Source organism: Gymnodraco acuticeps, unplaced genomic scaffold (assembly GCF_902827175.1).
Source record: "Gymnodraco acuticeps unplaced genomic scaffold, fGymAcu1.1, whole genome shotgun sequence".
NCBI lineage: Eukaryota > Metazoa > Chordata > Actinopteri > Perciformes > Bathydraconidae > Gymnodraco > Gymnodraco acuticeps.
In genome coordinates, this window is record NW_022989798.1 from 436,282 (window position 1) to 451,061 (window position 14,780).

Here is a 14,780-nt window from a genome sequence, read left to right on the forward strand (position 1 = left end):
CTGTCAATTAAACATTAAAAGCAAAAGTAAGCGTAACGGACCCCGTGCTGATCTGGTAGGCCGTGCAGATATGGTACCTACACCGGGACTTCAAAAATTGCAGTACCCATAAGGAGCCGTACACATGCCGCAGTTTCTGCGTGGCTGTGTCTTTAGTTGAAAGCAAGCCCAGTGGCGATCTGCTCATCTGTCATACTGATCATACAGTCAATAACTTTGTTATTAGCATCTGGTTAGCTAGCTATGCTAACGAATATAAGAAGCTTTTTCTCCAACCAGTGAGGTAAAGGCACATCTTTATATGATCATTATAGTTATAAATAAATAAGAGAATAAAGGAAACAGGTAAAAAGACAGTAAAAAGTTGTTATTAATAAACAAGAATACAGTTTGAAAGGGGAGTGATTTGTAAAATATCCATAAAGAAAAAGAGATCTGCTTCCAGTTCTGTTTCATATGGGTGTTGAGAGATGTTTCCATACAGTAGATCTCTTTATTTTGCTCTCAAAGTGCACCAGATTGATGCTTTTAACTTCACAAAAAAAATCTTCCCCCCCACTTAAATCATGTTCACATGGAAAGGAAACTAAATACATTGGCACACATCTTGTGTCCATATCTTTCTGATTTGGTGGTCATGCCACAACCGTGCACGTGCATGCATGCGCGAGTCATGGTGAGATATCTGGATTCAGAGGTTGCTTTTTCTTTGCACAGCATGAAAGAAAGGTGAAATGAATGGGGTGTGATTTTAGTTTTTTTAAGCAGAGGTCAATCATTTGTACGGCCCTCGGAGGATGTTGTAAAAATGTAAATGGCCCTTGAGAGGGAAAAGGTTCCCCACCCCTGCTCTACATGCTGCAATACTACTTTCTCACCTTCACCTAAAAAACGTTTCAATAACTTTGATTATGGTTTTACAGGCCTTGCCTGTCCCTTTTAGGATGGAAGCCGCAAGGGGTTGTGGGAAAAAGAGTTGTTGTTGTATGTGATGACCATGGTAAGTGAGTGCAGAGAGAAAGTTAGCTTAGTTAGAGAGGAAAACAGTGTTCAGTTTAGCTCAGGGTTAGGACTGTCTGTTAGCTACCACTGTAAGAAGCAAGAATAAACAGGGAGGCAAACTCATCAGGTAGGACAAAGGTGACAAGGACCCGATACAACCCTAAAAACAGTATTTTATTGCAGATCTAGATGAATCACACAAACTACCTATTTTGGAGTCATAAAGATTTTAAAGCAGCAAGTTTTACGACCTGGGCAGTCTGAATGTGTGTGGGGGTTGGGGGGGCTTACCACTGACATGTGAGGCTGCTCAGCTAGGTGTGAACAACTGCACAGGGGTAACCCACATCTGGGAACCAAACCTCCACAAGACCTGCTGCTCCATACTTAACGATTGTGTGTATGTGTGTGTTGATAGTGTTTGAAAAGGATTAAAGCCTTGCTTTAACCAAGCCACGAGTGTCCAAAATGGCTATCAGTTACCTTTAAGTTAGAAAGCTACTAACAATGTAATGTTGCAACGTTTCAACCTACAAATCTCTTTAACTTACAAGATGAAGAACATTTCAATTTCTGTCTTTTTGAGTACCTTTTGTTATTTGTTTAATCCTTCCCAGCTGTTCTCGTGCAGTACATTTTTATGAATCCTGAGTTTATGTCTGGAACCATTCCTCTCCAGGTCAACAGAGGCCATGACAGTACCACTGTTCAGATTGACCTGGCACTTTTAAGGTTAGGAGAAAGGGAGACAAATATAAAAAAAAGGTTATATAACTAATTTAAACAAATAGCTTTAATCTTTTGATCTTCTTGGAGACCACATTTTTTTAGTTTACCAGTGAAAAACATGACTATTGTCCTGTCAAACTATTCCACATTGCAAACAAAAACACTGCTCAGATCTCATGGCCATCACATTCTGTCCACTACAGTTCAGACACTGGGTACATTTATAAGAAATGGGATGTTTTGAACTATTTCTGACAAGTGTCTTTGAAAAGAAAATAAGTCAAATCGCCACTTCATGCATTATTTGATTGACACGAGCAAGCAACTGACAGTGCACTCACACAGTGCTCTACATGATCACCGTCAAATGAGGCAATCATAGCCATGAAGTCATGCAGTGATTTGGCCATTAGACTCTGTTTATGTGTGTATGAAAGACCACCCTGTGCTGCAATGGGTCAACAAGTTCTCTAAGTGAGAACAGGCAAAGACATTCAGACCCAGTCCAATAAAAAACGTCATTATTATAACTTTGTTGGTGGAATTCTACAGACATTGATTGTTTAAATAAGAAGGATCCCTCTTTAACCACACACGGATGGAAACTAAAAGGTAATACTGAATGACTGAACATAGCAATAACAAAGTGAGTCAAATAAAAAGAGATGGAATACTATTTAGTCAAACCATCATCCCAAACGTATGAGACCCCGCTGTGCAGACCTGTGAGGATCAGTGTTCAGAGGACACGGTGACACCCAGCTGTCTGCTTCTCAGGAGGACACAAACACTTAGAGACATAAAGAGATCAGTGTGGAGGACGCTTCCTCAGACACTGCACAGAAGTCACGTGGAAGGTTGCTGTAAGTTCAAACACACTCAATATTGAATGTCTTCTTGTCTCATATTCTCTCCCTTGCAACACTGGCAGTTATAAAAGCCTTAAAGAGGTTGAAGTATATTATATCTGGAGGCACACAGATGTTCACCTCCTTCCACCTGGTTACGTTTCACTGGCCTGTCCCAACTGTTTAATCTACTGGTCTGACATAACGTCCAGCTCACTAGTCATGGGAGTGCTGCACAGTCACAGTGGAACAAGTCAGTATCATTTATTCAGTTGAATTGGCTGAAACTCAGCACCTGATGACATGTACTGTAGTGGATGTGACGTAGGGAAGGAGTTAGGGATACACAGTCAGAGGGCTGAAGAACAGAGGTGTTATGGCTGCCTTTTCCCCTCCTGTAGATCTGCCCAGGTGTGTTGCATTGCTGCAACGAGGTGCATGACGAGGTGCACCTTCAAAAGTAGGTGCTTAAAGAGGCCACATCATGCTTTTGGGGGCTTCCCTCTCCTGTAGTGTGTTCTATAGGTTTTGTAAAAAATGTAAATGGTCTGCACAGGCTAAAATCCCTGTGTTCCCTCCAGGGGGAATTTCTCTCCTAGCACATGGTACGTGATAGGCTAAGGGGCAGGACATCTCTAAGCGGTTGCCAGCTAAGGGTGAAAAGAGGTGCTGCAGCATGAGAACAATAAAGAGCTTTCTGAACATTAAAGCATGGAGACACGTCCCAGTGGAGACGCCACATTCATATCAACCAGAAAATGAGTGTTTGCTCCCATTTTTCATGAGATGAACTCAAAGATCTAAAACATTTTCTATATACACAAAATAACCATTTCTCTCAAATATTGTTCACAAATCTGAAAAAATCTGTGATAGTGAGCACTTCTCCTTTGCCGAGATAATCCATCCCACCTCACAGGTGTGGCATATCAAGATGCTGATTAGACAGCATGATTATTGCACAGGTGTGCCTTAGGCTGGCCACAATAAAAGGCCACTCTGAAACGTGCAGTTTTGCTTTATTGGGGGGGTCCGAAAACCAGTCAGTATCTGGTGTGACCACCATTTGCCTCACGCAGTGCAACACATCTCCTTCGCATAGAGTTGATCAGGTTGTTGATTGTGGCCTGTGGAATGTTGGTCCACTCCTCTTCAATGGCTGTGCCAAGTTGCTGGATATTGGCAGGAACTGGAACACGCTGTCGTATACGCCGATCCAGAGCATCCTAAACATGCTCAATGGGTGACATGTCCGGTGAGTATGCTGGCCATGCAAGAACTGGGATGTTTTCAGCCTCCAGGAATTGTGTACAGATCCTTGCAACATGGGGCCGTGCATTATCATGCTGCAACATGAGGTGATGGTCGTGGATGAATGGCACAACAATGGGCCTCAGGATCTCGTCACGGTATCTCTGTGCATTCACAATGCCATCAATAAAATACACCTGTGTTCGGGTCTGGGGGGGTCCGAAAACCAGTCAGTATCTGGTGTGAGGGGTAGGGTTAGGGTAATGTTGTGAATCGAGTGGCCTGTGTTCGTCGTCCATAACATACGCCTGCCCATACCATAACCCCACCACCACCATGGGCCACTCGATTCACAACATTACCCTAACCCTAACCCTAACCCTCACACCAGATACTGACTGGTTTTCGGACCCCCCCAGACCCCCCCCAATAAAGCAAAAATGCACGTTTCAGAGTGGCCTTTTATTATGGCCAGCCTAAGACACACCTGTGCAATAATCATGCTGTCTAATCAGCATCTTGATATGCCACACCTGTGAGGTGGGATGGATTATCTCGGCAAAGGAGAAGTGCTCACTATCACAGATTTTTTCAGATTTGTGAACAATATTTGAGAGAAATTGTTATTTTGTGTATATAGAAAATGTTTTAGATCTTTGAGTTCATCTCGTGAAAAATGGGAGCAAAAACAAATCAGTGTATATTAAACCAGTCTTTATTGGACAACAGTATATTGCTCTCTTTCATCCATTTATCTGGAACATGCAGTGTAGAAGTTTTCCTGTTCATGACTAGACCTTGGTACAGCGCTGACATCCCTTTACAAGAGACACTGTTGTATGCTTTACACAATGTTATAATCACTCTGTTCCTTTCGTGCTGCTGGTGTGGTTTCACTTCTTTCTCAAAGAAATCTCTTACTTGTAAATACCTAAATAAATCCTGGTTATTCAAATCGAACTCCTTTACGTTTTTGAAAGCTTTTAATCATGCCCTTTTAAAAAAAATGAATTTAACAATCCTTGCAGCACCAGGGAAAACGTTATGCAATTGCTTTCCAAAAGCTTGCTGCCAGCCACTGACAGAGGAGCAGTTCCCAGCAGCTGCCTCTGAAAGGCTTCATTGCTGATTTGTTTTCCAATGTATCAAAATGTCAACCTTTCATCAAACAGAGTCGGAGGTATTTTGTTCTGAAAGCGTGTTCATGTAGCACAGCTCTAATCTTCTGAATGTGAGTAATCCAGTGTGAGTGACATGCAGTCATCCAGAGGCCAGGATCAAATATCTGCTTATCTCCCATAACAGGCAGTTAATAAGCCGGGAGACAGGTGTCACACACATGAGCTTCCCACCAGCTCCAGAAGAGTCTCACTCACACTCTCACACACACACACACACACACACACCACACACACACACACACACACACACACACACACACACACACACACACACACACACACACACACACACACACACACACACACACACACACACACACACACACACACCAGGAAACCAGAGTGCTGTGTCACACTTTAATTTGCCGGCATGCCGCCTCTCTCCCTCCCTGACGGCTGCTGGCATCACCCCTCTCCTCCCCTTCCTGCAGATGTTGATCCTGACTGATTCTGTCCTCACACAGGACGCCTTATGACAGAGGGGGGGGGGGGGTTTATAACAAACCACCTGAAGAACAAAAGGCCACTGTATTCCTGCCCTCCTCCCTCCGCTCACAGCAAGAGGAGACAGGATAGGATCTGACAGCAGACATGAGTACTCATTTAGACAAAAGGATTCCTTTCACCCGCCCCCCCCCTCCCTGGTGTTACAGCAGGTAATAATAGCTAATCCCAAATTAGGAATGTTTTATGTTGTTCCAGACTCTGTCTTGTTGGGTATTTTTGTTGGGTAATCTATGGTAGGGCTAACCCATACGGTGGTGGGGCTCAAGTCAGTATTTGCAATGTCTCAATCCAAATGGAACTGTATGAAATAAAACGGTACATTTGTCTTGTAGTAAATAAAAAGGGGTCACTGTGAACGTGACGTATGATCAGGGTTGGGTTGTAACGGAATACATGTAACGGTGTTACGTAATCAGAATACAAAATTCAAGTAACTGTATTCAGCCGGCATTACATTTGAAAAACGAGTAATCTGATTACAGTTACTTTCGTAAACCTGAAGTGAATACATTTTGGATTACTTATTGGAATTATTGGTTGAAAGATTTCCTCACAACATTTAATATTCATTATTAAAGGTACAGCCGAATCATCACAGCGCACAAAACCTATTACCGCCGCAGATGGACCAAAAAAGGGAGCGTTTGAAAAAAAAGGGGGCGGGTCCGCTCGGTGAAACAATAACAACGAAACATGGAGGAACAAAAGTCTGCGTTTAAATCGTGGCGATATCGACACCACTTCGAATTTAAACAAGACCATGGGAAGAATATCACGGTCCAATGTACCTTGGGTCTTCGAACCATCAATACACTGTCTGCATCAAAGGACTCCACGTTTAAACTTAAAAAGCACTTGGAGGTAAGTCAACGTTTGCTTTTTTTGGCTCTCTTTATTGTTATCCCGACTTCGATAAAGTTACCTTACTGCTTTATAAAAGGGAAATAAACAACGAACGGACACACACACATCATGCGCCTTGGTGACCGGAGATCTCCTTTATAAAACTAATAAAAGGGGAATAATCGGGCAGTTTGTGTGTAGGTGTGTGTGTGTGTGTGTGTGTGTGTGTGTGTGTGTGTGTGTGTGTGTGTGTGTGTGTGTGTGGTGTGTGTGTGTGTGTGTGTGTGTGTGTGTCTCTGTGTGTGTGTGTGTGTGTGTGTGTGTGTCTCTGTGTGTGTATGTGTGTGTGTGTGTGTGTGTGTGTGTGTGTGTGTGTGTGTGTGTGTGTGTGTGTGTGTGTGTGTGTGTGTGTGTGTGTGTGTGTGTGTGTGTGTGTGTGTGTGTGTGTGTGGGGTTAAAACACATCAGCCTGTGGTCGCTCTTTAGCCTTTCTAATGATTCTGAAGGTAAACACAGTGAAGGCACTGCGCGCTCCTCTTCTCAGAGGCTGAGTTAACCCTCCCGCTGCCTCCTGGTGCTGCAGAGATTTCAAGAAGTGAAGGAGGTTTTCCTTCTATAAAACAGCTGTGGGCAGCAGATACTGTGAGAGTCACGGACATGAATACATAGATCAAGGCAGACTGGTGCACAGTAAAAACACGTTCAGTTTCCTTTTGCTTTTTGTGTCTCCTGTTCACCAAAACATACTCATCTGTGGAGAAAAAGAAAGTCATCCAAAAGTAATCTGAATATGTTACTTTTTTAAGACACGTAACTGTAACTGTATTCGGATTACTTTCAGAGCCATGTATTCAGTAATCAGTAACTGATTACATTTACAAAGTAACCCTCCCAACCCTGCGCATGATAGTACACGTTGAAGATCCAATGGGGATACTGAATGGCGGTTCCGATTGATCTCATCAGTAAGGCATGACGCAGACCCAACGTTTCGTTTCTCTGATTGGCTGTAGGTCTTTTCAAATTGCATTCAGAGGCATTTTGATCTGACCGCGGCCGCGCTGATATTATAACGCCAGAGAATTTCCACACATTTAGTGTATAAAATTCCCCCACTACTTAGACTATTCCTTGCACCCCTCTTCTAGCATAAGCCCGAATGGTCTCAACCATATTGCGTCAGTAACGTGCACTTGTTGTTACAGCAGGATCAGTTTGTGTGTTGTGGACACGACCCGTATATTTTCGCAATCCGTGTTCTCAACATGCTTACTTTAACATAATTGTTCATGGTGGGGCTAAGCCATTTCTTGGTATGGCTGTAGCCTACCCCAGCCATACCCTGGTGCCCAGGGCCGGCCCTGACCAATTTGCCGCCCTAGGCAAGATTTTAGCTGGCGCCCCCCCCCCCCCCAACCGGTAGTGGCATGACCACCAAAACAGAAAGATGCCCCCGGGAAGACTTTTTTTTAAAATATTGAAGTTAAAAGCATCAATCTGGTGCACTTTGAGAGCAACATGAAGAGATCTATGGATACATCTCTCAACACCCATATGAAACAGAACTGTAAACAGATTTTCTTTTTCTTTATGGATATTTTACAAATCACTCCCCTTTCAAACTGTATTCTTGTTTATTAATAACAACTTTTTTGTACTGTCAGTATTTTATACCTGTTTTTCATCTATTCTCTTATTTTTTTATAACTATAATGATCATATAGAGGTGTGCCTTTACCTCACTGAGCTGAGGTTATCAGAGCCTCTCAGTCTTTCAGGAGAGAGCTCTCTAAAGCTCTCACCCCCGCGGCCGCTTACAATGTAAATTCCAATGTTAATAAAAGCACACAGAAGCTGTGTATGTTTTTTGGGAGTTTGATTTATTTTAAATGAATACAAATACAAATACAAAATAAATTAAAACCTATAATTGCACACTAAAACCATTATTTAAAAAAAAGAACAATTTCACATAAACCTTTTTACTGGGACTGGGGCAGTTCAACTTGATTTTGGGGGGGTGTGCCATAGTTTATGGGCGCTGTACGCGTAGTTCTGTTAGTATAAGATAATAAGATGTACTTTGTTGATCCAAAATCGGGAAATTGTGTATTATGAAAAAAAAAAAAAAAATTATTTTTAATTTCTAACTTTTTTTTTTTTCTTTTTTCCGGCGCCCCCTATGGGTTGATGCGCCCTTAGCATTCGCCTATACTGCCTATGCCGAGGCCGGCCCTGCAGTGGTGCCGCCACTGCTATCACATGACAATGATGTTACTCTACGTGAAAAACGGTACAAGAAGAAGGTGGCAGAACATCAATGTCAGAACAAAGAGGGAGTAGAAAATGATTTTTTTTAAACTGCAAAAATCTACAGGAGCCTGAGCAGCACCAGGGCTAAATGTTAGACTAGAGTCACGAGGCTCATAGACAGAGTCATAGACAAACACAACACAATACTAACCACAAAACATTGTTTTAATGCTGCTCCACCTGAAAGAACGCAGAAGCCTAAAGCCTATCATTTGTGTTGAAGCAGAAACACAGAAGTCAAAGGCTCTGAATCTAAAGATCATGGCAGAAAGAATTGTGAAAAATCACACACACACCCGGGTCTCTGCGAGGGTTTTAAATGAGCACTACAAAGACTTCCAACAGTAAGGTAACCTGAGCAGCCGGGTGAAGGAGAGCTAATCACAGAAGCATGCCCTGTTGGTGTGTGTGCTGTGAGGAGAAGCTGAGCTCTGTGTGTCCTGTCACTGTGGATTCACCAAAGAAACCAGAGGAGAAGTCATCTGATTACTGGTCGACTGTATGCAGGTAACTACAGTGCTAAACTGACTTGCATCACCTGTTACCTCACACAGATGTACTGACTGTAAGACGCCTTACTGTAAGGAGTCAGGAAGGGACACCTTTGTGAGGTATCAGATGGATAAACAATGCTCATTATAATAAACAAATCAACGTCAACTGTACGGCATAGGTTAGGATTTCTTTAGATAATGTTCAAAATAGTTTGAATGTTATTTTTCTAAAACTTGAATAAGTGAGATTTTTGGTCTTTATAGTAAATGGACTGTGTTTATAAAACACAAAGTCAACTACTGTGGGCCATCAGGAGCAACAGTGGGTTTAGTATCTTAACCTCCATCAAACAAGTTGACTGGGGGGGCTGGCAATTACGCCAACAACCTTTTGATTAATGAACGCACGACCTCACAGCAGCAGTCTCCCAGCAGTTATAATGGAAGTGACAGCCCATGTAATAAATTACTCATCCCTTCATGTGGGGGGGGTGCTGGGTTCATACCTGGTGACGAGCACTGCCGTGTCCACTGGGGGGGTGTCGTCCCTTCCTCCAGGAACGTGGTTGGTGCCGAGGTACCGCGGCCCCCCAAACTCCTGATACTGCCAGTGACAGAAGCTCTCCAGAGCCCGCTCCCCATGGTGGCCCACCTTCAGCTTCCCCTGAAGAGGCATGTGAACACAATACATACATTCAAAAGGTAGAAAAGATAATTAGCAGCATAAAACAGTAAAGGACTGTATGAAACAAATGGAGTAGCAGATAGATTGGGAAATATTCAAAGTATATGTTGCACTGTGTTTTTTAGATCAGTGTTGTTAGTGAGCAGTAACCCTCTCCCCGTACTGCTGTAACCCACCTGTTCATCAGCCTTACTCTAACAGTCAGTTTGAATTAAGACATTTTAAAATGGCTTATTATGTAATTAGAAAAAATAATAACTTTGTTATAATTTGTTATTTAGTTTTGAAAAAAAAGTGCAATTCCATCGAATCTCCTTTCAACTGTATTAACGTATTCTATATTTTTGAAATATTTGGTAATGGAACATATCAATACTTCACACACACCTGCTTTCTGTGTGAACTGCATATCTGAGGTATGAGGTGCACACGTTCTCACTGCCCATTCTTCTTTAATAAACATCTTGTGTGTGGGAAGTAGATCTTTGTGAACATCTGAGCATTATATTAGATACAAACCCCGAAATAAATGAGAAACAAATTATGTAAAGTCTTAAATGCAGATTATTCTTAATTTGGACATGAATCCTGTCCCTGGCATTTCAAAGGAGGAAAAGTAAACCTCTTTCCTGAGAGTCATGACCTCTCACACACTCACACAGGGTCAGAGAGGGTCACTCACCGGGCGGCTGTGGAGCAGCACCAGCTTGGTGACTCTGATGTTGATCCTGATGCCCAGACTCCGGTGGTGGAACATGTTGTAGACCTGAGAGAGCAGCAGGGGGGGGGGCAGTGAGGGACAGACCCAAGAGCAGGAGTTTATAACAAGTGGATGTTTATTGTCCAGTTTAATGATGCTATTGATTAAAGAGGCCCTATATCGTTTCTCTCACGCACACTACCCCCCTAGATATAGTTATGAACCTGAACATGAGCATGATTATATATCATTTGTAACACTTTGTCTTAGGCTTGTGTCTCAACTTCATTTGTGTGTAATTTAGTGTATAACATCTCTAATGCCTCCCTCTGCTCTGTCCTCAGTCTCAGACAGGAACAGCTGGGCGTAGAGGCAGAGCAGCCACGTGCACACACTTCCTCTCACACACAGTGCTGCAGGGTCACAGTACTATCACATCCAAGACAGCTCAAATCTTAAAGACATTCTTATGAAAGTGTGTTGTCGACCTACATCGTTATGAAAGTATAGGTAATAATGTACTGCATATAACTCTTATTTTCAAGTTTCTTGTTTTATTGAGGTTTTCTTTTAACAAATGTTAACATGCTTACATAATGTTCACATATTGCCCATGGCTGAAACACCTGTAATAACCCCCGTCAGGCTTGTTTTGTATAACCTGCACACTTGACATAAAGAAGTAGAAGGAAATGCACCAATCGTTAGAATGTCTTAATATAATCAAGACAACGTTTCTAAAGTGACCCTTCCTTAATATTGAGAAGCTCACGCCCTAAACAGCCTGCAGCTCTCTGGATGTTATTTTCCACAGTTTCCACCAAGCATACATGAGTCTCAGATTGTTTTTGTCTTTTCACCATGAGCACCAACTGGAGGAGCCCACTTTCAGAGATTGTATGAATGAGCTTCAATTCTGAATCTGACATCGTATAGCAGAAGGCAGAGGACGATATAGCGGAATTATTTACAGTGTCCTCCTGCCACAAATAGTCCTATTGGTCTTATGATCATTTGTTAACGGTGACATCTCCAGCACACTAATGCAGTGTCAAGATATTTTCAACTTCTCAAGGTGCAACGCTGTTTCTTGAAGCGGCCGCATGATACAGCAAACACTCTCCTTGATGGGAACAATTGAATAAGTGACTAGAAAAATATGCTATTTGGAAGCACACCCCAAGGGGGGGTTCTTTTTCAAAGGTCTGAGGGGAGACTCAGGCCCCTGTTTTAAACAGAACAGATTCGATACAGAAAACATACCATTTGACCCTATGAACCCTCAGAGGGTCCTGCTGTTATTGTTTCTGATGTGCTCACCATGTTCATGACGGTCAGCAGGAACCTCTGCGCCGCCTCGGCCCCGTGGTACTGCACCATGTCGGAGTCGGCCACCACCACCGTCTCCACTGTGTAGGCTTCATGCAGGCGGATGGCGTTCCTCCTCCCCCGACCCTCCTCCCCCACTTTGGACATCTTTTCCTTCTTCTTCCCTACCATACACAGGAAGAGAGACAAAGAGAAAGACCCAGCGTTAAACAGTAACACAGAGACCTTTTTGTTACTGCAGTGTGTATGTGTGTGGGACTAGATATATCAAGTTACCTAAAGCTGAGCCGAACTACAGTGCAACGTCAATCAGGAGGATTTGTTTTGTAGCTTTCTGGTCCCATGACCAAAATAAGTAATTCCATATTTGAAAAAGGTATTAAAAATGCCTCTGATTGAGTAAATAATCCTAGCACCCTTTCCACAGCTGCAGCATCTCCATTTGCAGAGTGACTGAATGTGAAGCTGCACAGACTTAGGATTTAGGTGTCATAGTATAGGGAGGCAAGTGTGTTTTTATAGGGTTCATACAGGAAGGATGGTCAGCTAATACTGACAACATAGTCAGTATCTGGTGTGAGGGGTAGGGTTAGGGGTAGGGGTAAGGTTAGGGGTAGGGTTAGGGTTAGGGTTAGGGTAATGTTGTGAATCAAGTGGCCCATGGTGGTGGTGGGGTTATGGTATGGGCAGGCGTATGTAATGGACGACGAACACAGGCCACTCGATTCACAACATTACCCTAACCCTAACCCTACCCCTACCCCTCACACCAGATACTGACTGGTTTTCGGACCCCCCCCAGACCCCCCCAATAAAGCAAAACTGCACGTTTCAGAGTGGCCTTTTATTGTGGCCAGCCTAAGGCACACCTGTGCAATAATCATGCTGTCTAATCAGCATCTTGATATGCCACACCTGTGAGGTGGGATGGATTATCTCGGCAAAGGAGAAGTGCTCACTATCACAGATTTTTTCAGATTTTTGAACAATATTTGAGATAAATGGTTATTTTGTGTATATAGAAAATGTTTTAGATCTTTGAGTTCATCTCGTGAAAAATGGGAGCAAAAACAAAAGTGTTGCGTTTATATTTTTGTTCAGTGTATGTAGCTGTGCACACATAGTGACAGTGTCAGAGATATTATGATGAACTCTGTCAGAACATGTGCTTACACTGAAAGTGTATGTTTATCTCTGGGTTTGGCTCACGTCTAGTTCAACAACTAACCTCCTCCTGATCGTTCCCATAGCTACCACTCTGTAAGGACAGGAATCCAGAATTTCTAAATGCTTTATTTTGGAAAAGGCTCTGAGTCTTCAAATGGTTTGCATTTCAACAAAACATTTGATATTGTTTAAGAATCAAAACATCCACGACACCAAGAATCAGAGGACTGCATCAGGAGACGTTTATCTGGAGCTGTCATCAGAAACAGGTGGTGAAATACACTGATATACAAAAACCCTCTGTACTGTGTGGCGCAGTCAAACTGAGTAACAACTACATGAACAGTCAAGTGCTGAAAATCGCCAATAAACTGAACCCCCACAACAACAGCAACCCCCGCCCATAGGAAAGGAAGAGAAGGTCAGAGTGTGTTTCAAACAAGGACTGTCAGATTCTGTGACAGCATTCCAAACTTCCTGTCTAGCATTTGCATTGGTGGGAAACTGTGCCACCCCAACATTCAATCCCTTCATTCAGCGGTTAGTGAGGGCTGAAATGTAGGTGGGAATAGAACTCTCTCCTAAGCTATCTTTTTTCATCCTTAAAATCTACCTTGGATAATTCTGCAAAATACATCTGATGCTAGCATTTCTTTATACAGTACATTTTGTGTGCATGGAAAGATAAGGGAAAGATTATGGCAAAGAAAAACAGGTTGATATATGGTTAGTTTTAGGCGACTCACTTTACTTGTATACCCCATCTCGTTATTCTGCATTTGGGTCCTGATTACCTCCTGCCCCTGACAATAATGAGCTGACAAAATACTTGGCTCACACCAAACTTAGATCCTCCAGTACATCAATCCAATTCTTCATCTTCCTCACCATCATCATTATTACTGTTGACATTAAGTCAGCTTTAGGAGGTTTGAACATTCCTCCATGTATTGAGCTAGCTGGGAGCTCCAGCGTCAATCTGGGACTGCTTACTGCAGCCACTCAGCGAACACGTCTGCAGGGGCCAAGCTCTTCTTTGAATGAGCTCTGTACTGTTCAGCCCATCTGGTGTCTGTTTCGCTTGTTTCCTGGAGTGTACAAATGTGACTGATGGCAATGCAGCACCAGAGTGAAGGCTGCCTGCAACACTGCAATATGAATTCACCCAGGACAGACTCTGGACCAAGAGGACTCAATTCATCGGAAGCCAAACAGCCATCTAATAAATTCCTTTTTGTTGTTTGAGTCTCTATATTTGAGTAAAAATGTTCCGTTACTTGCCTCGTTTGCAAAGTTTTGTAGAATAATCATTGTAACTGGAAGGAGCCAGTGTATGACTAGACTGGAAACACAAACAGAACAATGACTGGGGGACCTGAACTGGTTCTACTGTAGGACAGCTGTTTGGGGTACAGCCAGAATGTTTACATGTGACTTAGGCTAGCTATGAATGCCTCCCTTATCATAGGGTTATATTGTTTTTTCATATCAAACTTTAAAAGTCTGTACAGTAATTACGTGAACAAATCATGCAACCTAATTTGATGTTGCCCTCCAAAAAAAAAACATGTGGGCTTTCTTGATTTTCAGGGTTGGTGGTAAAGGTTTGATTAAGTTTAGGCTACTAAAACTCTGCCATGGTTAAGGATAGGAATAATTGAGGGCTTCGGGCGATTTTGTGGATTTCTTCAAGTCTCAACTCAACTCAAGTGTAAGCTCAGAGAAAAGACC

General features: G+C 42.7%; 1 protein-coding gene across 1 annotated transcript in view; it reads right to left on the reverse strand.

Annotated features, from left to right (window-relative positions):
- adamts17 (ADAM metallopeptidase with thrombospondin type 1 motif, 17) overlaps positions 1-14,780 on the reverse strand; it is a 215,791-nt gene that overhangs the window by 114,723 nt on the left and 86,288 nt on the right. The window contains 3 exon segments of the mRNA XM_034222448.1: positions 9,675-9,832; positions 10,536-10,619; positions 11,874-12,046. Of these exon segments, the coding sequence (XP_034078339.1) occupies positions 9,675-9,832; positions 10,536-10,619; positions 11,874-12,046 (415 nt within the window).